At 31.8% G+C, this 26504-nt stretch overlaps 4 protein-coding genes across 6 annotated transcripts in view; 3 read left to right on the top strand and 1 right to left on the bottom strand.

Annotated features, from left to right (window-relative positions):
• The first annotated feature begins 122 nt into the window (after positions 1 to 122).
• LOC134697314 (uncharacterized) lies at positions 123 to 4870 on the top strand. Of its 2 annotated transcripts, none has more exons than XR_010103099.1 (3): positions 123 to 306; positions 691 to 840; positions 4364 to 4870. XR_010103099.1 is itself a non-coding variant. In XM_063559508.1 (3 exons), the coding sequence occupies exons 1-3, from the start codon at positions 374 to 376 to the stop codon at positions 4651 to 4653; spliced, it is 507 nt and encodes a 168-aa protein (XP_063415578.1). In that variant the 5' UTR covers positions 144 to 373; the 3' UTR covers positions 4654 to 4870. The 2 variants fall into 2 exon arrangements, 1 of the variants encoding a protein (XP_063415578.1); XM_063559508.1 differs by having other exon boundaries at positions 144 to 440.
• Positions 4871 to 7410: 2540 nt separating this feature from the next.
• Positions 7411 to 12022, top strand: LOC134697313 (uncharacterized). The gene is made up of 3 exons (XM_063559507.1): positions 7411 to 7537; positions 8410 to 8571; positions 11674 to 12022. The coding sequence occupies exons 1-3, from the start codon at positions 7474 to 7476 to the stop codon at positions 11976 to 11978; spliced, it is 531 nt and encodes a 176-aa protein (XP_063415577.1). The 5' UTR covers positions 7411 to 7473; the 3' UTR covers positions 11979 to 12022.
• A 3010-nt stretch (positions 12023 to 15032) lies between these two features.
• LOC134697315 (uncharacterized) lies at positions 15033 to 17702 on the top strand. 2 transcript variants are annotated; one of them, XM_063559509.1, is made up of 3 exons: positions 15033 to 15189; positions 15983 to 16141; positions 17371 to 17702. In XM_063559509.1, the coding sequence occupies exons 1-3, from the start codon at positions 15126 to 15128 to the stop codon at positions 17649 to 17651; spliced, it is 504 nt and encodes a 167-aa protein (XP_063415579.1). In that variant the 5' UTR covers positions 15033 to 15125; the 3' UTR covers positions 17652 to 17702. The 2 variants fall into 2 exon arrangements, with proteins under 2 accessions (XP_063415579.1, XP_063415580.1); XM_063559510.1 differs by lacking the exon at positions 15033 to 15189 and adding an exon at positions 15295 to 15465.
• Positions 17703 to 20297: 2595 nt separating this feature from the next.
• LOC134697101 (uncharacterized) overlaps positions 20298 to 26504 on the bottom strand; it is a 48724-nt gene continuing 42517 nt past the window's right edge. Inside the window, exons 10-11 of the mRNA XM_063559142.1 lie at positions 26062 to 26193; positions 20298 to 25434 (exon numbers count right to left, since the gene is read on the bottom strand). Coding sequence (XP_063415212.1) covers positions 25245 to 25434; positions 26062 to 26193 — 322 coding nt within the window. The 3' untranslated portion in view covers positions 20298 to 25244. The remainder of the gene's footprint in view (positions 25435 to 26061; positions 26194 to 26504) is intronic.

Here is a 26504-nt window from a genome sequence, read left to right on the forward strand (position 1 = left end):
TTCGTTTTCGATGTTTTTGTCATTGGGTTTTGCCATGTAAATAGGGACTTTCCGATTTGATTTTCCTCTGAGTTCAGTATTTTTGTGATTTTACTTTTTGTTTGTTTTGGTTATAAATATTCATTTTTAATATTATTTATTTTGTACATTTTAAACACGTTGTTAAGTTTACCGAAGAACATGGGATAGTGATTTACTTGTTTACCTGTTAGTATGTTACGATATTTGAAGGATGGTACTTAAAAATATGACAACCTACCATCCTCAGTCACCGTCAGGTTTCCTGTGTACGCACTAAATCTCGAGGTATATTAATAGTTTACAATAATGTACATTATAGAATAACTTAACACTGAATATTGTACAGAACAAAATGAATTTGTACCTAATTGTTATTTTCTTAATTGGACATTTAATGTATAGTTCAGTGCAGGCTAATGGTAAGATTTTTATCATTCATAACACTGATGTATATTTATTTAAAGATTAACATAGACTTTTAATGCATCTATGGAGAAAAAAAATTATTGGCTGTTTATTTTAGTTTTTTTTACATATAGCTGTTCAACAATTTTCGGTACGCAGGAAATTATTAAATGTGTTGTTTTCAATTCTTTATTAATAAATTCTTCTTTGACGGAGTTGTAAGTATGCACTTTCACGTATAAACTTTTTCTTTTTATATCACAGGAAATCGATGCATACAATGTATAGATATAATACATCAGTTCGTAAATGTTTCAACAGAATGTTCTACCAAAGTACCATTAACCTCCTGCGATAATTCGACCAACGGATGTGCTGAATTCAAAGGAACTGCCGTTTTAGGGACAGGTCAAGGTGAATACATTAATCAATCATGTATTTTAAGTAACGAATGAATGGGCGTGCTGTCAAATGAAAAGAATTGTAAAAATGTCCTTCTTAAATTAAAAATTGTTTTATCATCATTTATAAGTCATGTAAAGATGGATATTATACCGGATATTTTGCTTTTTTCTGCATGTGTTCGTTTCGCTAAATCCATATTTTTCTGTGAAATGTTATTAAGATATATAGATACTTTATTCTCTAATAAATACAAGTTTACAGAGAAACATACAATATAGATACAAATACAATAGTTGAGGTAAACAAATACAGTCACTGCTGGTTTTTTTTTTTTTATCTTTTTGTCAAGGTTTTGCAAATCTAAACGGTCTAGTTAGCTACTAAAGGCCAAATGGTATAAAACTGCATATATGCAGTACGTTAACATGTTCAAGTAATATGACTAAAGCTTTGCTTCGATAATAATAGGATACCAAAAGACATTTTTATACACTTTTTATACCGTAGCCTTTGGGGGCGAACTATGCCATTTTATATTTGCTCATTTCTTTTTTTTTAACGTGACTTTTATTGTAAACATTGTTTTGAAGTTCATACAAATACAAAAATATATGGTAAGTCGTTTTTGCAACAACAAATAAATAAATGTTGATGTCTACGGAGCCCTGTTGGTCTCACACAGATTATAAAGTGTCTTTTAAAGTCCTGCGCTGAAGATATGTAAAGTCTAGCGCTGGAGATGTAAAGTCTTGCGCTGGAGATGTAAAGTCTAGCGCTGGAGATATAAAGTCAAGCGCTGAAGATGTAAAGTCTAGCGCTGGGGATGTAAAGTCTGGCGCTGGAGATGTAAAGTCAAGCGCTGGAGATAGAAAGTCTAGCGCTGGAGATGTAAAGTTAACTTACAAGCGCTGGAAATGTAAGATCCAGCGCTGGAGATGTAAAGTCCAGCGCTTCTAGCGATAGACTTTACATCTTCAGCGCTCGACTTTACACCTACAGTGCTACACTTTACATCTTCAGCGCTGGACTTTACATCTCAAGTGCTGGACTTTAAATTTCCGGCGCTTGACTTTACATCTCCAGCGATAGTTTTTACATCTCCAGCGCTAGCTAGACTTTACATCTCTAGCGCTAGACTTTACATCTCCAGCGCTAGATTTACACATCTTCTTCGCAGGACTTTAAAAGATACTTTATAATCTGTGTGAGACCAACAGGGCTCCGTTGATGTCCGATCTTAAAATATGAATTGTATCTTAATGTACTCTTTGTACAAATAGATGATAACTATTAATAAGCTGGGTTTTTTTTTTTGGTTCTACACATATTTAGGTGAATCATTTGATTTTACTCGCTTCGAAAACATGAGTTAACTTTCACGTGTCGTACTTTTCACCTGTTTTTAAATATCGTTATATGACCCTCGGATGTAACACTTAATTATGATGATGTACGAAGTAAGTGGTAAACCAATTTCATCTCATGTTTATAAGGTAAAAGTACACAAAGGATTCTTGAAATGAATACATAAATAATCTTGATATTTTTAACAATCTAAAAGTAAATCTAAAACAGTCTAGTTTAAAGAAAGTTTAAAGGGTTGAGATTTCACAAACATGTTTAACCCCGCCACATTTTTGCGCCTGTCCCCAGTCAGGAGCCTCTGGCCTTTGTTAGTCTTGTATTATTTTAATTTTAGTTTCTTGTGTACAATTTGGAAATTAGTATGGCGTTCATTTTCACTGAACTAGTGTATATTTGTTTAGGGGCCAGCTGAGGGACGCCTCCGGGTGCGGGAATTTCACGCTACATTGAAGACCTGTTGGTGACCTTCTGCTATTGATTTTTTCTTTGGTTGTGTTGTTCTCTCTTTGACACATTCCCCATTTCCATTCTCAATTTTATAGTTTAAAGAAAAAACACAATGAACATATAAATATAGATATTGGTATAGCTATAGGCAGATGTGGTATAAGTGTAAATGAGACACCTCTCCATCCAAGTCACAATTTATAAAATTAACCATTTTAAGTCAATGTACGATCTTCAGAACGGCCAAAAATATAAATGGCCCAAAACAAGTACTAGTGTAAAACTATACAAACAGGAAAACCCATCGGTCTAATCTTTATTAAAAAAGAGAAACGAGATACAGTTATGACCCACATCAAAAAACAACAACTACTAAGCATTTTTTTTTATATCTAAACATACACGTATAAACATTCATATACAGTTACATTGTAAGCCTTCCAATTGATATATAATCGTGTGTGTTTCTATGTTGTGATGTGATACTATTGTTTTAGAAAAAGGGAGAAGGTTTGGTACCATTTAAACGTTTAATCCAGCTGCAAACGTTTGCATCTGTCCTAAGTCAGACATCTGATGTACAGTAGATGTCGTTTGTTTATGTTATTTATACGTGTTTTTCGTTTCTCGTTTTTTATATAGATTATACCGTTGGTTTTCCGGTTTGAATGGTTTTACACTAGTAATTTTGGGACCCTTTATAGCTTGTTGTTCGGTGTGGGCCAAGGCTCCGTGTTGAAGGCCATACATTGACATATAACGGTTTACTTTTATAAATTGTTATTTGGATGGAGGGTTGTCTCATTGGCACTCACACCAAATCTTTCTCTATATATATATATATACATGCATGAATACACAACTCGTCTAAACATCAACCCAACAATGTTAAATCTGTGAATTTGCTTTCGAAATTATTTAGTTTGTTCCTCGCCGGGATTCGAACCCATGCTACTGATATATCGCGACACAAAATCGCCTGCACTGTACCCGTCCCGCAAGACCACATGACCACCTTGGCTTCATACAATGAAGTTTTTGATGGTTGGGTGTTAACTTTCCACGTCAGTTTTAATCTAGCGTCGTACTACAGTATATGATATATAAGGCATGAAGAGGTTATTCTTACAGATCAGCTAAATTATCTATAGTAAAGGATCTTACAAATTAATGTAAGATACAGTAACAGAAAATATGCATATATATAATGCTTCAACAATTAAGTTACAATGTTAGATCTTCACAATCACGTTGACAACTTTTTATTCTTCCCTCAACGTGCCACTGCCTGCACCGTGTCTAGCCCCTTAAACCACTCACAAATCTAGGCTTTATTAACAATACTATTATATTTAATATCTGCAGGATAATAATAATGATGTTCAACTCTGTTTAAAATAAAAAAAAACTTTTAAAGAGACTGTTATGAATTGAAAGAATATGAAAATGAGAACAAAATCAGGAGAAAAAAAATCCGAAACATATCAAGGGTTTCATAAGATTTTTGATTTGGCATTTTAAACTTCATTTAATAAAATTATGAAACCAAAACAAAAGGGTTTTTAGTGGGGTTAGCAGGCAAATAATTAAAAAAAACTCTTTATAAATAAAACCTCAGGATTCCGAATATCTGGCAACAATTTATAAAACAAGAGGAGCGAACATCGTTAAATCTTGAGTGAAAATCTCTTCAAATGTTGTGTTCTTTTTATTTTTACAGCAACAGATAGTGTCACTGTAAGATTCCGCTACTGTTCAATAGATTCACTCACCCATTGCTACAATATTACTCAAACCACCAACTTTACCAATGAGCCATCTGGTATCATTCCAGCATTCATAAGGAGACTGCCAGTTCTTAGAAGTAAAGGAATTTTGTTAGGACAACCACAAGAGGCAGCTGGACAAATATGTATAAAAGGATTTTCATCCCTCAATGGGAATAGCAGGCTAATGCCAAATGTTATTTTCTTTATACTATCTTTCATATTTACTTTGATAAATGTATGAACTATTAAATGACTTACCAAATTATAATTATGACCAATTTTGTACTCACATGATTCAAGACGTCTTCCCGAGCACACAGAATCACCACGACATTTGGTTGGGATATTGTTGCTCAGTCTTGTGTATTGGTTGTTTTTTCATCATTTTTTCTTTATTGCCATGCATGGCATTGTTATTTTTTTTTTCGACCTATGAGTTTAAATATTACTTAATTTAGTGTTTTGCAGTTTTCATTCACATACAGTTACGGTCTACATTTTTAAGACATCGACAACTTTGGTTAGCTTCCTTGGAATGTTACGACACTGCAACATTTGCTTCTTGGTGGTCAAGAAATAGCAATTAAAGAAAACAAGTCCATTTGATTTCATTTTCCATATATAATTAAAAAATGGACCTAGTTGTTTGGCAGTCAACATAACACTTGTAAACTATTAGCACACCAATCGCAGACCTGAATCAACCGGATTCTGCAAATTCCATTATACGAATTGATTTTTCAACTCTTTCGACTGTCATATGAAGGAGGTAAAAAAGTATACCAAAGGGAGATTGAAACTCATAAGTCTAACAAAAAATAACAATGTCATTTGAAAAAAGACAAAAAAGACAAACAACAGAACACAAAACACAAAGTTGACCAATTCAAACCATGCAGAAGAGCAAGGGTCAACATCTCACTAAGGACAGGTACAACATTGTACAAACAAAAATGCAGTTGATTTCAAAATTTAATAGACCTTCACCTAACCGAACATCACAACATAGAAAGACACACTATAAAATACCAATTGAAATGGCTTAATTAAGTTTAAAAATATATACAAGTAAACAAAGCTCTAATATGACCATCTATTATCGTCACCCAGTATAATTACAGTATATCTTTTTTTAGCATAAGCGCATAAATACACAAAACTGGCTGTTCCGCGTTACGGCTAATTTAAATTTACTCTAGGCATTCTCAATTTTCGATAACAAAACCAAAAGTTTAAGTAGGCTAAGAATCAGATACCATACAGTTATCTCTATAATAAACCAAAACAAACAAATCAGTCTGTTTCAATTAATTTTTCGTGGTAAAATTTCCTAAAACAAAAATGTTATCGTCTTTGCATAGGAACGAAACAATGTTTCCGTAAACAAAATATCAAATGTAAACACAGGGCCTTTTTAAAGTCCTTGTCCGCCTCAGAATTCAATGAAATTACATTAAAAGAACATAAAAAGTTGAAAAATACTATTATAATATCGGAATACAAACGTAATAGCCAAAAAAGTATCGTGTGAACATTGTTTTCATTTAAACATGGTTTTGGCATTTAAATTCGTATTTAACACTCGCTATCGCTCGGGATAAAATGAAATCATCGTAACTACTTGAGTCCTAAACAGTTATCCTTTTTAGTTTAAAGACATTTTTTTAATTGTATAGAAATGCGTTGTTGTTGTATCAAGAGACATGTCGGAAGGATGTTAAATGTCGCGGTGCACTAACTACATGTATTTCAAAACATGTAAATGTGTATCAGTATAATCACTTCTGGACTTTCAACATTCGTACTAAATTACTAGTATAAGCCCGGTACCAGAGAATATCACCGGCCCGGTTGTCAGCATTTTATTTACCCATAAAAAAAAACAATGGTCGTAGTCAAACTTTGCACTCTTTTTTTCGAGTGTTTGATTTATTTTAAATGCTAATCAAACATGTCAAATTCATTTTGCATTCCCATCCACGACTGTATTGACTTAAGCGCCAGTAAGGTGCTTTACGCATACCAACAGCCAATCTGTTTCTCTGTAGTCGACGAGAAAGCTATTCACGACCTTGACTACCAATGAGAGACTTGCAAGGTCATTTACTCTAATCGATGACGTGATAAAGGTTAAGATACTGGGTTTAGGTTTTAAAAAATCAAAAATGTTGTATATGCGTTCTGAAGTATAAGTCTTGATTAAGCATTGTATTGATTGTTTTATTGTTGACGTATTTTTACTAAGATATCAAAATTTGACGAATTTTAAGCTTGTTTGATCTCAATATAGTTGTCAAAAACCATAAAGTGCACTACATTAGACTATTGTTGAGGTTCATCGTGACATGAAGAAAAAAAACATTTTGGAGAGAAGATAAAAGGGAACATGACTACCTACAAATGTATCCGATGCGTAAATTTTGATACAATGAGGTTCACATCTATATATTTTGTTTTGAAAATCTCAATATTCAAAATTTTTAATTGAAAGTGAAATAAAAAAAAATACTGAACTCTCAGCAATAAATTCAAAATGGAAAGTACGAAATGAAAATGTAAAACATTTTAACTCAAACACATCAAACGAATGAATAGTGACTCATATTCCTGACTTGGTACAGGCATTTTCGTTGGTAGAAAATGGTGAAGTGAACTTGGTTTTATAGCCAGCTAATATGACAGTCGCATAAAATTCCTTTATATTGACAAAAAACATAATTAATTAAATGTTAATTAAATGGAATATAATAAAAAAAAAAAAAGGTAACATAACAAAAAAATAAGAATTCCAGGGAAAATGCAAAACGGAAAGTCGCTAAGCAAATGGCAAAATAAAAAGCTCAAACACATCTATGCTTTGGAGTTTTATCATTTGATTTTGCCATTTGATTAGGGACTATTCGTTTTGAATTTTTAACTTTTTATTACAAATTTGTACAAATGAATTATAAATGCGCAAATAAAAGGATCAACAACATTAACAATACATATCCTGTGATTATTAGCTTCCCAAATATGTTTTTAACAAACATTACTTTACTTTTTTTTTAATTTGAGGAGGATGGCGTACAGCAACATGTTGCTATTTTTTGGATTTGTACTATGTGGAGGACTGGTGGACGGTGGTAAGATTTAACAATTTGGTTTATTACATCCGGGTGGCACAGGCAGATTTAAGGGGAGGCTAGGGGGCATTCAAATTTATGGAACTACATATATAATACTTGATACGAGTATCACTCCATATGTTGGCTTTCTAGGGTGCATCCTATTTTCCAAATCCTGAACCGTAGATACTGAAATTGGATGACGTTATGATTTAATTACCCTTTATTTTTATTATTTCGGGATGATACTTTTTCCTGTATGTGTTATACTGCGGCATTACTATCTTTGAGAAAACAAGTTATCGAGATAAGAGTCTATATTGAGAAAAGTATATTATGCAACAATTATATTTAAAATATGTTGTCTTTGCTTTGTTTCTTATAATATAACATATATGTATACAGTGGCGGATTTAGGACGGTTCCCTTTTTTGTTTGACAATGACTGGCTCCACCTGTCCAACAGCTGCGGATCTTAAGCTATCCGAGGGTTGTACCTCTCTTTTGGAAGATTAATGCATTTGAATTGGGAAACATGGTTGGATTCAGCCCATTTATCCTGCGTTGGGAATCGCCCTTTTTCAAAATGGCTGGATATCATAGATAATTATAAGATTTGTAAACGTGTATAAAATTAGTATGAAAATTAATAATTCATATGGAAACTGTCGTTGGGAGCCCAAACGGAAAAAAGTACAAATGTATTAACGATGTCATGCTCTACAATTTAATCATAAATCAATACAAGACATGTATAATTAAAGTTGCTTTCAAACAAGCAATATTCAAAATCAGTTCTTCATTGAATAAAAAGCAGCAACGAAAATCATTGTCGGATGTCAATATGAAACTAATAGGATTGATATATTATGTGTTTTTTTCCATTTCAGCGATACAGTGTAAACAATGCGCTGACATAAAAAATATTACACCACCGATGAATGCAACAGACGACTTACCAACATGTCATTCTGCATCACCGACACCGTGTAATAGTACAGCTTTTGGATGCGCAGAATTCAATGGAAAGGTGTCCTTTGAAAATCTAAACGGTTGGTTAAGAGATTATTTACATTTGCACAGGTTGTACGATTACATGAAATACTTTAGTAATTAGCTATTTTGGCTATATTCATTTAAGTAACACAGGTCAAAATTATAGGTTGTGTCTGCTTAATATGTGACATTTTATTGTCTCTAAAAATTTGCGGTTAAAAGAAAATGTTTATTTGATTAGTTTAATCGTAGCTCTTATAGTGTAATAGAAACGTTTTATGGTAGTGTATTCATTCCCAAAGGCACTAAGGGACAGGATCATAGATATGTAAACAAACATGTTTTTTTTTCAAAATAAATGAATAAATTTATTTTTGGTGTAACACGTCTTTTGATTGGCTGACGTTGTTTTGTTTATCAGCTCAAATGCATTATTTTGTCATGTGGTCGTGACGTCGTCAACGTTTTTCATGATTTACTCCGGTTTAAAATGAAATTTAGAATTATAAGAAATGACTAAATCCTTATTTTTGAAACAGTGTCATTCTATATCAATGTAACATATGACTCAATTATTTGAATTTATAAAGTATCAAAATCTACAAGCGGCTTTAAATTAGAATATCTGTACAGGAGTAGGTTCAGTAAGACCCCTTTTTGGCCCTAAAATATAGCAGTTTTACAAAAATGTGAAAATGTAATCTTTCAGCTATTTATTGGAAAGTAGAATGCTTCTGCCACATAAATATGGACTGTTTCTGACAATACAACGCACATATATCGGGTACTAGCATCATTAAGTCAAGCTAAATTACTAAAATCTTCACAATTTCAGCATTATAGTTAAATTTTAGACGGTTTCCGTCTTCAATGAAAGTGGCCGCATTCGTGTTCATCCATAATATTGAAATTTAAGTTGTATTTGATGATAATACATAACATATATAAAGGTTACGAATGAACACGGATGCAGCCACTTTCATTTTTGACAAACATCATTTGAAAAGTGACGTTTTATGGCATATTTGATAAATTTTTCATATTTTAGCTTGAATCAGAGCGTTTTTAATGACTGAATCAGTTTAAATTTATCACATATACTAATCGAATCAATTGAAATAGACACTTTAGTGTTTAAAAAGTGTCAAAAATCCTTCGTTAGATGAACAGGAAATTTGAGGCCAAAATCCGCCCTTACCGAACCTTCTCATTTTTAGTCATGATCGTGAAAAATCAAGAACGACATTTTTAAGACCGTGAAAGATCCGATGTTATTTATTGTGCAGTTTTATTGAAAGTGTTCAAAACAATTTTCAAATGTGTGAAAATTTATTATTTAATTGGTAAAGCAAAAAGAATTGTTTAGCAATTACTAAGTTTCTGATTGTCTGGAAAAACATTATGTCATTATTGTAAGTTTAAAATGTCTCATATGATATCAAAATGTCTCATATGATATCAAAATGTCTCATATGATATCAAAATGTCTCATAAATGTCTCATATGATATCAAAATGTCTCATAAATGTCTCATATGATATCAAAATGTCTTATATGATATCAAAATGTCTAATATGATATCAAACTGTCTCATATGATATTAAAATGTCTCATATGATATCAAAATGTCTCATATGATATCAACATGTCTCATATGATATCAAAATGTCTCATATTATATCAAAATGTCTCATATGATATCAAAATGTCTCATATGATATCAAAATGTCTCATATGATATCAAAATGTCTCATAAAAGAGGGACGAAAGATACCAAAGGGACAGTCAAACTCGTAAATCTAAAACAAACTGACAACGCCATGGCTAAAAATGAAAAAGACAAACAGAAACACAATAGTATACATGACACAACATAGAAAACTAAAGAATAAACAACACGAACCCCACCAAAAACTAGGGGTGATCTCAGGTGCTCCGGAAGGGTAAGCAGATCCTGCTCCACATGCGGCACCCGTCGTGTTGCTTATGTGATTACAAACCCGGTAAATATTCTAATTCGGTAAGTCAAATTCATGAAAGGGAAGGGGATTGTAGTTACGACGTAAGGAACATATCCGATATCATTTGTGAAACATAAATGTCTCATATGATATCAAAATGTCTCATAAATGTCTCATATGATATCAAAATGTCTCATAAATGTCTCATTTGATATCAAAATGTCTTATATGATATCAAAATGTCTAATATGATATCAAACTGTTTCATATGATATTAAAATGTCTCATATGATATCAACATGTCTCATATGATATCAAAATGTCTCATATGATATCAAAATGTTTACGAACAATATGTATATCTATGAGAGGAAGATTCTTTTGGTGTGTTTGTTTTTATCTAAAAGACGTAAACACTTTTCAAAAAATCTATTTTCTTTGGTAAAAAAAAATAAGTAAGGTTTGAGAAATATCTTTTTGAGCGGGAATTTCAATGGAAAGTGATGATTGAATCCGGATATTTCCGATTTTTATTATTTGAAAATTTAAGCTTAATTGAAACTTAATGTTTTTTTGACAATGAACATATTATGGTTTTCATTTTGATGTGCCAGGATTTAAACAACAATTATATATTAGATATTTTACGGAATTTCAGATTGTTATTAGTCAAATTTTCGATTCAACATAGTTGAAAATATGAATGAATAGAAATTTAAAAAAAAAAGGCTATTCTGCCAGCTCTGATTTAAATGTCATCCACTTAAAAATTTGAGATTTTATTCTCATGCATAAATGCAGTATTAGACTGTGACAGATTTTATATAATTAACTTCAACTGCATGTTTTGAAATATAATTTCTTTTCAACAAACGGATGCTCAATATTTTACTTTTTAGTTCTTGTTATAAAATCTTTTTGACCGATAAATTGAATAGCACTGGATCGAAATACATTAAATGAAACATGCTATTCTCATTTGGCTTTTCAAAATCCAAAGGATTATAGGTAATATTATTGTTCGTATACCAAAATGTAAATAACTTTATGTCATTGGTTGAATTTCCATTGTTTAGAACATTTTAAACAAATCAAAACGTGTAAGTGTGCGTTTTTGAAAATATTATCAAGAATGCATTAGATTCTGAAACGGTTAATTAATTATCAGTGGCCAAATTTCGAAATTATTTTTTGCAGGGACAACAAATGCGACCATTAAGTACCAATACTGTACAACAAGTCGTCAAACAAGCTGCTACCGTTATACAAACACAAATGTTATAAACAAAGGCAACAGTAGTATAAACGACACTTCAGGGCTTCCGAATGCATTTTCGGAAGAAACGCTAGATCCAGCAAAACTAGGGTTTGGATTAGGACAACTTCAAGGTATAAACGGACGAGTCTGCACGCATGATTTCCAGTCACCTGCAGTTGTAAGCGGACATAATAAAGTGTTCCCAAGTGTTGTCATTCTTTTATTGGCATTGATTTGTCAGTAGGCTGTCATCTGTGAACAAAATCTCAAATAAAACAATAAACCATATGTCTTTATATAAACTATTTTAACACAACTGCAGTATACACACAGAATGGAAAATTATTGATATTATCATCCTTTTTTTAGCAAAACTATAAAAATAACAATAAAAAAAACTTTTCGAATATTCAATCAAACAAAACATAAAGAGTTGGTTGTGCTAAAATTAAAAGCCACATTTTGGTTTCACCTCTTTTTCACATGGCACTGGCTACGGTTACATGGAAATGAAACAATTATAAAAAAAAATAGTGTTCCATTTAAACTAACTGCCGGTATACAGGGTTGGGTAAGGATCCGAGTACATGGAAATACAATACTTGTTGCGTCTACGGTTACATAACGGTATTGTTACAAAAATGCAATTCAATGTACGCAACATTTGTAAAACTTAAACCTTCTATAGTTTTGTTGCTTAATTGTTTTTGCCAATAAGAACGAAATAACGATCGTAAAATATCTGGACTCTGTAAATAAAAATAGTTTCTACCAGTTTCTACATTTATTAGCAGTTGAAACCTGTCGGTAAAATTTTGAAATTTACCTGTATTTTTAACGGGTTTTTTCATGTTGGCTTCCAACAAAAACATACAACGAGAATATAAACATCGCAAGAGTAAAAAATATTTTTTACCTGAATTATGACAGACATTGAAAAATACTTTTAACTTCAAGAAGGGATATTGCAGATTGGAATGGCACGTGATTTCACCATAACACGTCGGACTAAAATATGATCCCAAAACAACATACTCTATTTGTAGAATCCGTCATTGTAAAAAAATATTGTATTCACTCTTGTTAAACTAAAAAAAAAGTGTGACATGTGTGATGGTCATGGAAGAATGTTTTCTCTTTTTCTCTATTTTTTTTCTGTTTTGTTCGTTTTCTTTCTATTCTTCTGTAATTAACTTTAGTCCTCTTTAACGAATTTCCGAGTCCAGCAATATATGTTGACCCATTTTTAGCACAAATATACGCTTGAAAAGAACAAGGATGAATATTTCAGGACTATACAATTCCATATCAATACGTCGAATTACTTTGATTCTTAAATATTAGCGTTTAGTATATCCATACATCTTTACAGTATGTCGTTCATTTATAAAATACAAAAACATTGAAACAATGCCAAAATATAGATCTCTTTATTCTTCCCTTTATATGCTTTAGTACAAAGAATTCCGAATGTAAAAAAGAAGATGTGGTATGATTGCCAATCAGATAACTCTACACAAGTGACCAAAATGACATAGAAATTAACAATTATAGGTAACTGTACGGCATTCAACAATGCGCAAAGCCCATACCGCATAGTCAGCTATAAAAGGCCCCGAAATGACAATGTGAAACAATTCAAACGAGAAATTAATGGCCTTACTTATATAAAAATGAATGAAAAACAAATATGTAACACATTATAAACAAACGACAACAACTGAATTACAGGCTCTGGAATGGTTGAGTTAACGTCATCCCTCTGAAATATTTAGGTCAGTAATTGTGATTTTGTTATTTTGCCATTATAGGATACATATGTCATACATTATCAATATAGAAAATTTTAAATCACGATCTTTCACTGCAAGAAATTCTATCAAAACTTTTGATTTTTGTATTTTTCTTACTTTCTTATTATTAGCATATTTGTAGAAATTGAAGGTAGACTTTTCAAAAAATAAATACTTTGCGAACAAACTGTGCGCATCTTCTTGTTCTTAGAAGCTGCATCATTAGACTTCACATTCATAGACAATAACTGTTGAGTGTATTTAAATATCAGCTGTATTTGTACGAGGCTAAGAAACAGGTGTAATAATAGCTTTGGCGAGCTATTACTCCTGTTTCGAGCCGAGACTAAACAGTTATTGTCTTTATCCTGCAATTAATTCTGTATATTTTTTGTGTTTTGAAAGAAATAGTTATCAAAGGTACCAGGATTATAATTTAGTACGCCAGACGCGCGTTTCGTCTACATAAGACTCATCAGTGACGCTCGTATCAAAATATTTATAAAGCCAAACAAGTGCGAAGTTGAAGAGCATTGAGGATCCAAAATTCCAAAAAGTTGTGCCAAATACAGCTAAGGTAATCTATTCCTGGGACAAGAAAATCCTTAGTTTTTCGAAAATTCAAAGTTTTATATACAGGTAATTTATAAAAATGACCACATAATTGATATTCATGTCAACACCGAAGTGCTGACTACTGGGCTGGTGATACCCTCGGGGACGAAACGTCCACCAGCAGTGGCATCGACCCAGTGGTGTAAATAGTTATCAAAGGTACCAGGATTATAATTAAGTACGCCAGACGCGCGTTTCGTCTACATAAGACTCATCAGTGACGCTCGTATAAGAAACAAACACACACATTTTTTGCATTTCATAACGTATAAAAGTATTCGAAATTCGCATAAGGTCAGACAATACGTCATTTGAATGCGACTGCAATACACATTCTGCGGTCACGCAGATTCATACAATACTCAGTCTAGCAGTGGGCATAGCTTTCGAGCAATATCTGTATATTATACAGATACAACATAACGATATCTGAAGGGCTGTATCTATATAGTAGGACACCCAATGCAGGATAAAGATTTTTTTTTTCTTTCAAATTTTAAACATTTTTTTTACTAATAATCACCTGTTACATCAACCCTAAAGGCAGCAACTAAGTGGGTTCCGATTGTTACAGTCTCATTTGTCGGGAGAAAGAAATGAGAAAAAACTCCCATTATAAATAATTAACACATATATTAATAAATATCATCTTTTTCTGTACAAATGTACATGTAATTATCATCTATCTATACATTTATACCTCACACTATTTTTAATCATTTGAGTAAAGTACTCATTCTATCTGGGTTTTTTTTCTTATTTTATACGTTTACACTCATTGTCCTAAAATAACAACACATCTTTGCTATGTGAGCTGTAATTATATAAAAACCTAACAATTACTATAAATGTGTATAAGTGAATTATATAAATACGCAAAATAAATAAAAAGAGCGACAACATTGACAAGAGATATCCTGTGATCATTAGCTTCCTGAATAACATTTTAACACATATTACATATTTTTTTTAATTTGAAGAGGATGGCGTACTGTAACATGTTGCTTATCCTTGCATTTGTACTATGTGGAGGACTGACGGTTAATGGTAAGTTTAGATAATCTGCACATTAAAACCTGGTGGCCGAGGCAGATGTAGGGGGAGCAAGGGTACTGGTCACACCTATGGAACTTTATATATGATAAATGCATAGGCTTTTTTAGAGTAGCACTCCTAATGTTGGCATTCTAGAGGCATTCATTTGTTTTTGAATCCTGGATGCGTACCTGGACCGTAGATGCTGAGATAGAATGACACTCTGATTTATCAACCTTTTACCTTTAACATATTGGGCTGGCACAATGATGATTCTAGTATATTGCGGTAATTAAATCTTTGAGAAAACAAGTTTAAGAGGGCTTATATTTTATTTCTTTAAAGATTAGGCAAAATTTATATAAATTTCAATAAAAAATATTCAGAAAAAAATATATCATTCAACAATATATATTAGAATATAATGATAAATGTTGTCTTTTCTAACCGAGTTCCCTTGTGTTGTACCATTTACCTCGTCATTTTCTAATTAATTTTTGGAAATACTATTTTTCTAATAATAATATCATAAATAATTATTTATATAAATTTTAAACTTGAATGAAATGAATGTTGATAATACATATGGTTATTGTGTTTGGAACAAAAAGAAACAAATACTAATGTGATTCACAATTGCATGTGCAATTGTATTAGAAAGAAATAAAAGCCAGGCATAATTTTCAAAACAAGCAGTATTCAAAATAAGTTTTTTGATGAATAAAAACAAATAGCAACGAAATTCATTATGGGATGGCAATATATAAAAAAAATAGAATTAACAAATGTTTGTTTCCCATTTCAGCGGGACAGTGTAAACAATGCGCTGACATAATTCATACAACACCGATGAATTCAACTGACCAATTACCAACATGTGTTTCTGCGCCGCAGCCGACACCGTGTAATGGTACAGCTATTGGGTGCGCAGAATTCAATGGGAATGTTTCCTTTGGAATGAAAGGTTGGTTAAAATGTTATTTACATTTGAGCAGTTATTAATTTGTTTTACAATTATCCGAAATACTTTAGTAATTAGCTACTTTTATTTCTTTTACACATATAACAGTTGAAAAATGTAGGTTGTTCGTGTTTACTCTTTGAAATTGACTTCATAAAAAAGGGTTTAAATATATTTTATTTGATCAATGGATCAGTTGTATCCTTTGAGTGTAATACTAATGCTTTTTATGGAAGTGTAATCATTCACATAGGGCACTTGGGTACAGAATCAAACATAGATTGGAAAATATCTCCATTACTATTAAATAGTGAGGGGAGACAGGAACATCTTTACAAAAGTTCCACATAAATATTTTATAAAGAAAAGTATGAAGCTGAATCAATAAATTTTGGTAAGGATTTATAATGAATTCGAGTCCTTGAATATTTTGGGATGATTGATCATTTTTTGTCCAGGTTCTATTTAAAACCTGATAAAATCTTCAGATAAAAATGAATTTTAAATGAAAAGTGATGTGAAAGTGTTGGTTTTTTTTTAATGTGAGTTATCAACAACGAAATCCTGACCATGTACTATTAGAGTTAGAAATTTTGCTCGCTTAACATTTTAAAGTTTATTGAATGATATAACGGTAAGTTTATTGGATTTTTTATGTATTTTGAAATTGCAGTTTTCCTTATGAAAAAAATGAAGCGCGTGCGTATAGAGATTTGTAATTTTAAACTTCAAATAATCATTTCCTTACTAAACCAAAATGAAAACAAGTAAATAAAACAAATGGCATTGCTTGGTTTAAAACTTTTATATCAATGCAGTTAAAGATATTCAGATTTGTACTTCAAACTTTAAAACTAGCTGATAATTATGAAATAAATTTAAAAAACAATCTATGTTTCATATACCTTATGAGTGGATAGATATTTCGGGATATATATTTTTTATCACATATAATTATGACTTTATTTGTATGTGCTTGAATTTTTACAACAATTTATATATAGGTACATCACGGAATTTCAAATTGAATCACATTATCAAAATTGCTATTGAATATAGTTCAAAATATGAATAAAAAGAGCTTTGAAATATCATAAATTTCAAAAACACTGTTTGTTCTAGTACAAGATCGAAATAGATTTCATTAAGTATGTGTAATATGTATCATAAATTAATTATCGGTATCAAAATTTCTATCAGCTATTCAATACAACATATTTTTTTTTTGGCAGGGACAACAAATGTGACCATAAAGTTTCAATACTGTTCAGCAACAAAGCAGACAAGCTGCTACGATGTGACCATCAGAAATGTTAGAAATGAGTCATCGGGTCTTTTTAAGGCATTTTCGGAAGACGCACAGGATCCAGCAAAACGAGGGTTTGGATTAGGACAACTTCAAGGTATAGAAGGTCGAATCTGTACGTATGGTTTCCAGTCACCAGTTGTAAACGGACAGAATAAAATGTTCCCAAGTGTTCTCATCCTTGTATTGGCATTGATTTGTCAATAGGCAATCATCTGTGAACATTATTTATAATCATAATAAAGCAATATAACTAAATGCCTTTATATTAGATTCACGTAACGCAACTGGAAGTATACACACAGAATAGATTGAAAATTATATGTATATCAGATTGTTATTATCATCCTTTTGAAAAGTAAAACTAGTAAAACTATTACAAAACCAAAAGAGTGAGGTCAAAATTAAAAGCCAAATTTTGGTCTTGACATCTTTTTGACAATTCACTGAACACGATGCATGCTGCCTATTAAAGGGTCAATTAGTAAAGGTAACATTCTAAAGAAAATTAATATCCTGTAAGGACTCCACATGCATGCATTGGGTATACGTTTATTACTCAGAGGTGTGTTATAGACGCTGAAGTGTGATGGTCATGCTGAGGTGTGATGGTCATGCTGAGGTGTGATGGTCATGCTGAGGTGGGATGGTCATGTTGAGGTGTGATGGTCATGCTGAGGTGTGATGGTCATGTTGAAGTGTGATGGTCATGCTGAAGTGTGATGGCCATGCTGAAGTGTGATGGTCATGCTGAGGTGTGATGGTCATGCTGAGGTGCGATGGTCATGCTGAAGTGTGATGGTCATGCTGAGGTGTTATGGTCATGCTGAAGTGTGATGGTCATGCTGAGGTGTGATGGTCATGCTGAGGTGTGATGGTCATGCTGAAGTGTGATGGTCATGCTGAAGTGTGGTCATGCTGAGGTGTGATGGTCATGCTGAGGTGTGATGGTCATGCTGAGGTGTGATGGTCATGCTGAAGTATGATGGTCATGCTGAAGTATGATGGTCATGCTGAGGTGTGATTGTCATGCTGAGGTGTGATGGTCATGCTGAAGTGTGATGGTCATGCTGAGGTGTGATGGTCATGCTGAAATGTGATGGTCATGTTGAAGTGTGATGGCCATGCTAAAGTGAGATAGGTCAATAAATACAACTTAAAGTGAATATCAACAGATATGATAATATCACCACTGCATCAAAGCGTGATAATAAAAAAAAACACTTTAGCGTCCAACCATCGCGCATTAGTGTGTGATTATCTTGGTTCAGAGAACCATCACAGTGCAGATTCCTGCATACCTATCAAACATCTATTGCAGTGTTGAATCTAAAACGTTTTTGATTTGACAACAAATTTCACAAAATTGTTATATTCAAAACTGCAAGAGAAGAGGGCGAAAGATACCAGAGGGACATTCAAACTCAAAGATCGAAAATAAACTGACAACGCCATGGCTAAAAAAAAAGACAAACCGACAAATAATACTACACAAGACACAACATAGAAAACCAAAGAATAAGCAATGAGAACCCCACCAAAAACTAGGGATGGTCTCAGGTGCTCTGGAAGGGTAAGCAGATCCTGCTCGACACGTGGCACCCGTCGAGTTGCTCATGTTATTACAAATCCGGTAAATAGTCTAATTCGGTAGGTCACATTCGTGAAAAATGTTTGACAGAATCCTTTGTACCTAAATAACAAATTACCTCCCCCCCCCCCCCCCCCTCGGCCCTTTTTTAAAAAAAATATAAGAAAAATGTTTAAGTACAAGTTTTGCATGAGGTCAAATTCAGATGATCCCTATAAGACAGTCATGCACCATATGTACTTCACTTATTGATTACAGTTTTCGAGAAACAAACTTTGACCCCCGAGTTCTTTACATTGGCCATTGAACCAAGAATTTAAGTTCTAGATCATATGAAACCTGTCAAACAGACCTGTACATACGAGTATACAGTTAGTCCATTCATCGAATGGAGTGATCGTTTTGCCTTAATTTTTTTTTTAAGTATTTCAAAAACAAACTAAACCATCAAAACTTACTAAAGAACCAAGAAAATAAGGTCAAGGTCATATAATACTTGTTAGACAGACATGTACACCTTACAATTATTCCATACACCAAATCAAGTTGACCTGTTGATATTAAATATTAGAGAAAAAGACCAAACCACAAAAAACTAAGCAATGACCAACAAACCAGTGCAATTTCTTTAAGGTCTGACGAAACCTTCAATATGGAGATGGATCTGCATACCCTTCGAGGACACCTGATGTTACTCAACCCCAGTTTTTGGTGGGGTGAGTGTTGCTCATTCTTTGTTTTTTTATGTTGTTTTAATGTGCTGTTGATTGTCTATTTGTCTTTTTTGGTTATGGTGTTGTCAGTTTGTTGTCGACATGTAAGTTCAAATGTCCCTTTTGTATCCTTCGCCTCTCTAAATCTATAACAATGACCATATCAAGGCAAATTCATGCCAACACAAAAGTGTTGACTACTGGGCTGGTGATACCCTCAGCGAATAAAAATTCCACCATCAATGGCATCGACCCAGTAGTTGTAAATAAGAGAAGAGTCAATGTAAGAATTTTTCATTTGCATATTTGGTATGTTTGGCTTATAATGGCTGTCTTTTTTTTTAAAACAGTTTGGGTTTGCTGATGGTTGAAGGTCGTACAATGACATGTAATTGCTTACATCCACATCATTTTTACCTTATTTGCAGTTGTACCTCATCTCCTTTTTATAACTATAGTAAATTTGTATACAACATATGAAAATATGGCTAGATTGGCAGTAAGTTGTGATACATTGATCAACGATAGACATATATACAAACAATATAGTGCAATACAAATATTTATTAATACATGTAAATAATTGCAATATACTACAAATATATTAAATAAAAATCAAAAATAAGACATCTTAAAACTGCCAAAACAATATAAAACAACCTGATTCAAAAATAAAAATAACAAATGATCAAAAATAGCCTTTTTTAGTTGAGGGCTTTTCCAGGATTAATTGTATAGGGGGAAGGAAGGCACTTTTATTAAAATTTGATGGGTGGTGGTTAAGAAAGATTGCTTGAACATTCAAATGAAATATTCAATTTAGAATGTATGCATGGTGGGGCAAAATATATAAAGTGCATTCCTTCCCCCCATACATTTATTTTTGGAACAGCCCTGATTCCTTTGGTAGGATTTACACGTAAATGCTTTTGACTAGAACTAAAATACAATCTGTGGAATTAACTTAGTTAATTGTTAGGCATGATTTGATCTTTAAGATTTCAAGACATAATTTTTCATCAAGTTGAAGCATTTTATAGCAAAAATTCATGATAAATGAAGGTACAATAGCAGTTTAGCTCTGGTTGGTAATCCCGCCAATTTTACTAAAGAGGTAGATAAGAGTAAATGAAGGATATAAATACAATTAAGAGAATTAGACTTATTTGTAGATGTCTTAAACTCCTGGCAATAATATTTACACTAGTATGCAAATTTGTCCACCATTACATGCAATCACACAAGCTGTGATTGTTCCCTGATGTCAGAAGGTTATTGGAAACATATCTGATTTCTTTCAGATATTATAGAGTCTTGTAATGAAGTAAAAAAAAGAGGTCAGGTTAGTATGCAAAGTAAGGTAGATATAGGGTCCTCTGCCATCTTGGGTAATTAAAAAAAGCAGAAAAAAATGTCATAAGAAGATTATGGATTGGTTGATGGTTGCTTTATACTATCTTATTATATAATAAAAAAAATATACACAAATTGTAACAGGAATGCAGTTCAGTTGTCACTTTTTTTCTTCAAAATTAGAAAATTACTGGTATGTGGTTTCTCTATTCTATATCATGAGTGAATTTACATATTTACAAGTTTTTTGTGAGATTCAAACTTTGTTCATCTAATTTTTTAAGGGGTGATAATTCAGATAATATAATCTATCTAGAGGAATATTCAATACATTTTCCTTTTAAAATTTCTCATTTTAAACCATGAAATTGAGTGCAGTGACCCAAATTTTTATTTCATTTTCTAAAAACATACTTTTATTATAGATTTATCTTTTCACACAACAGTGGTTTACCCTTGTATAATGTTTACAAAATCTGACAATATTGCACAATTTGGAGCTAGAAAAAAACTGTGACCTAAACTTTTGTATTTTTGAGAGAGAAAAAACTATATTTATACACTTCATAATATTGGCAAAACATCTAAAAATTTCATAGATTTAATTTTCACAACAAATATTGAAGCATTGACATTCTTTTTTAGATAGAAGTTCATCTGAACATTCTTATATTAATATTTTTGTAAATATCTTATTAGATACTTATTTTTCATTACAAATTTAAATAATCTGCTATATTTGAACATAAAAACTAAATGTATAACAATTAACTTTCACAGGTAGTATTACTATTGTCTTCAATGAAAAACATACGAACATTGTCATGAACAGAAAAAAAATCAGATCAATCTTAACACAAAATTGTGACAGAAAAAAATATTTGTTCCTTCAACAAAAACCGATAATATAATTTGGAAAGATTATTCATATTTGTAAAGTACTTTCATCAAAATTTCATATTCAATTATACCTAGTCTTATACATGATAACAGATTTAGCGCAGAAAATTGCAGCAACAGTTTCGATTGTGATACATGATTGAGCTTTTAACTAAAATAAAAATATTTTATAACAAATACAGGCACATATTAACTAACAATACTGGTAATTTCTCTGAAATAAACATTGTGGTTGCACAAAAAAAGCACTTCCATGTGAAATACAAACATAAAGCAACAATGTATCACATTTACAATTAAATTTAATAATTTCAACTTTATACACAGGAATTTGTTTTCCAAGAATGTTAATGACATAATACTACAGCCAGCATTCTTTCCATCTCCATCTGTATAATAATTTGCCTACAAACGGCTTTGATAATTTTTTCTATAAAATATGAACCATTTTCACTGAATTAGTACACATTTTTGTTTTAGGGGCCAGCTCAAGTAAGTGTAACAGCCACTATGTTCCGTCAGTCACTTAGTTCCGGCGGAACTTTTCAACTAGTTATTTCAGTAAAAAAGTAACTAGTTGAAAAGTCCCCGAACAATGTAGCTAGTACAATAGTTCTGGCGGAACAGAACAACTAGTTAATTCGGTCTGAATGTTGCCTTCATAACGGAATAAGTTCTAGTTTATTGTTATACATTAATCTGAAATTGATATTTTTAAAAGTACACACATGAGGAAGAACTTTTGGGCTAGTTTGTTAGTTCCGGTTTTGACTAATTTGCCAAAGTGGAACTTTGTGACTAGTTGATAAGTTTTTGTCTTTTGTATACAGTATCTTGGTTCCCTTTTGAAAGGTTCAAATATATAACATGTTGTGATTTTACTTTGCATCAATTCTCCAAATGGAACTTTGTGACTGGTTGATATGTTCTGTTGTAACTTTTGGGCTAGTTTGTTAGTTTCGGTTTTGACTAATTTGGCAAAAAGGAACATTTAAACTAGTTGATATGTTCCGTTGGAACTTTTCAACTAGTCACTTTGTTCCGGTGGAACTTTTAAACCAGAGGAAGAACAAAGTAATTAGTTTATAAGTTCCTCTGGAACTTTTCAGCTAGTTAGTTCTTTCCGCCCGGAACTTTCCAACGTCGGAACAAAAGAGCATTTACATAAGCCCCTGTGTGCTGGATTTTGAAAACACATTGGTGGCCTTGGGTTTGGTTGTTGTCCCTTTGACACATTAATCATTTTCATTCTCAATTTTACAGTCAGTAAAATAGCCCTCTACAGAAATTAAAGTTAAATTACTTCGATGGTATCATTGGTTTATAATAAATAACAAAAAAGTGTTGTAAATTCAGTAATGTTTGCATGTGTTTGTAGCAACATCTAATTTTATATGGTACATGTATATGGAAAAAAAATTGACATTTTTTTTATTTTTTTTGTGACATGAAGAAAATCATATTAATTCAGTTTTACATTTGAAAAAGTTGCCTTCTTTCTTGCCAAAATAAAATAAAACAGATTAGCATGGAAATTTCATGCCATAATCCAATTTCAGCCCTTGTACAACTAAATAAATTTCTCCATTTATATAAGCTGTTCAGATAATTACACTGGTTAGAATGGAATACCCTGATTCCCTATTGAAATAAAAACCTTTAATTTCACATCTGAATAAACTCTGTCAGAGTTACAATTTACATTCAAGGTGGTACCCAACACCTTGACTAAAATTAATTTGGCTCGTTTAATTTTCACAAAATTTGGACAAAATATTTCCTTTAACTCTTTGAGAAAAAATATAAAAATTTCAAAAAAACAATCACTTTCTTCAAAAAATTTCATTGGATATATAGCAGTTTGACAAAGACTTATTTTGATCATTGAGAAGCTTAATATTTTCTTAACAATACAACGTGATTAAAACATTTTCTCTCAGTAGTTTTAGGTACCACCTTAAAGCACTGACATAGATTTTTTATGCAAGTTCAAGACAACTTCACTCCTCTGTCATCATAAAACAATTAGTGTTGTAAAGAAATTGTTAAAAATATTGAATCAAAACAAATTGAGCATGCTCAGAACAATATATAGTTTCTTGCATTTTCTATTTAATTCCATATAAAAATCCATGGTCAATGAAAACAAAATTTTAAACTAATCCAAAAATTCAAATAACAAGAAATATTCAACTTGTGTGCCACAGACATTCTTGAATTGATGTGTTTTTCTGTCACTCATTTTGTATTTTTCTATACATGTATGAGTTCTTGTGTAATAATATTTATACTATAAATTCAGAAATTATTGCGTGCATTTATTATTGCGATTTTGTCATTTTAGACTACAATGCTGTTTAAATTTTTGCAATAATGACAATAATTCCTGTTCATTCATATGAAAAAGTTCAAAATGCGAGTTTAAATTATGCGATTACAACCCTGTTGCATTTTTCGCAATAATAAAAACATTGCAATAATTTCTGAATTTACAGTATTGCATTTGAGCTCCAAAATGATTAACCAGTAAATAAAAAAAACACTTGTATAAGTATTACCCATAACTGTATGTACACAGTTAAATCTATCAATGAAATTATCTGACAAATTATATAATATTCATGAAAATATGTTAAGTAAGTGTAGAACAAATGATCTTTCTTCTATTAACGACATGTAAATAATATCAATTCAAAAGATTGAAGTAGTATTGTTTATAAGTATTGACTCCCTAGAATAAATTGAATATACAATTTTTCTATCTACTAAGCCATGTAAGCAAAGCTTCACCGCCACGTTAAACAGTATTCAGTAGTATAACAGTGTTTGAACTTCCACATGTGTCAAATTGGCACACAGCTGGTAAACTGTAAATTAAGGAATTATTGTGATGATGTTAATATTGCAAAAAATGCTATAAGGTTATAATCGCAATAATTTAAACTCACATTTAGATAATATTTATATGAATTAAACAGGATTTTTCTCAATATCTCAAAAATAAAATTGCATTTAATGTCTAAAATGAAAAAAAATCCTCATACTAAATGCACGCAATGATTTCTGAATTTACAGTTCCCCAGTGTAAGTATTATTCACTGGCAGAGTGGACTATTTTTAGTGTCAGAGTCCTTCAAAGACTAGCCAAGACAATCTAATATATTTGTGTCTAAGTCTTGAACTGAAAAGTCCTTTGAGATTTAACATGTAATTATGTTGTGGAATCAATAACAATTAATTTTTCTATTCTTTTGATGACCCATTAAACAGCTTTGTTCGGACATTGGGTAAGGTCCATGTTGTGGTCATCTTGTTCAGTGTTGTACGAGGACTACGAAACAACATAGAACTGTCATTCATTCTGGGTGTAGTAATCTGTGGGAAACTCGATGATAGATTGGAATACTGATGAACTCTGGCTGGACTTGGCCATCTGTAAAAGTGGTTATATTGTAATTTATTATTTTTCAAAAGAATTTTTTTAAACATTTCAAAAATAAAATAAAACAGCAATTATTTAGGTCGGAATATAGCTATATCAGGTTTACAGCTTTTAACTTAGTATCCCTCATGTTAGTTCACCTTAAGCATGTAATAATTAAGGGAAGCACTATTTGGTCAAATATAACTTCTTCTTCATAATATTAGTATTTATAATGTAGTTTATTCCATAAACTTGCCCTATGTGCCTCAGGGCATAATAAGGTGTGTAGGTAGGTCATTCCACAAATGTTTTTGATAAACTATTGTGATAACACATGCATATCTTTGTTATTATAAATAACTTAGTTTTCTGGAATACACTATAATCTTATGACATGTATGATCTGTGCTCAATTTTATTTGGGCAAATTGCCGTTTCTTCAAAAGAAAGGCACAAAAACATGTCAAACCTAAGATTTTGTGGGTGTTTTTTTTTTACAGTAAGTTTTTGGTAAAATGCTTGTATACTGGCCAGTGAGAACACCCCACTTTTTTATTCTGACCCATTGTCTTTTTAAAAAAAATCACAAAACACTAGGAATAGAGGAGATATAAATTTGCCGAATAAAATACTAACTCATTGCCCATTTCTGACATCCTGGCAGATATCAATGACCTCCATCGATGTATATAAGGATACTCTGTTTTATTGACGGGGTGATCGTCCATAGCTCTGTGGGCATCAAGGTCAGTCTTGGTTGGTAGTGGACTGTCAAGGAAAGATAAGAAATTAATGCAAACAGCAATTTTATTTCTATTAAATAAGATGAAATTCTATCTGTGAATTTTCATGTTAATCGGAATAAATATTTATTCTCCTAAATACACTTTCTCATGTTTGTGCAAAGGTTGTATTGTTATTAATGTTATTCATTTGAAATATTTAGATGTAACACATCAGGTCTTTAAAACCTATTCAAATTATCACTTATGACAACTATATGTATAAGTGAAAAATTATATTAATAATGGATTGTTGTTTAATGTCCAATGGCAAATATCAAATGCATAAGCCTGAGA

This window comes from Mytilus trossulus, chromosome 14 (genome assembly GCF_036588685.1).
Source record: "Mytilus trossulus isolate FHL-02 chromosome 14, PNRI_Mtr1.1.1.hap1, whole genome shotgun sequence".
Taxonomy (NCBI): domain Eukaryota; kingdom Metazoa; phylum Mollusca; class Bivalvia; order Mytilida; family Mytilidae; genus Mytilus; species Mytilus trossulus.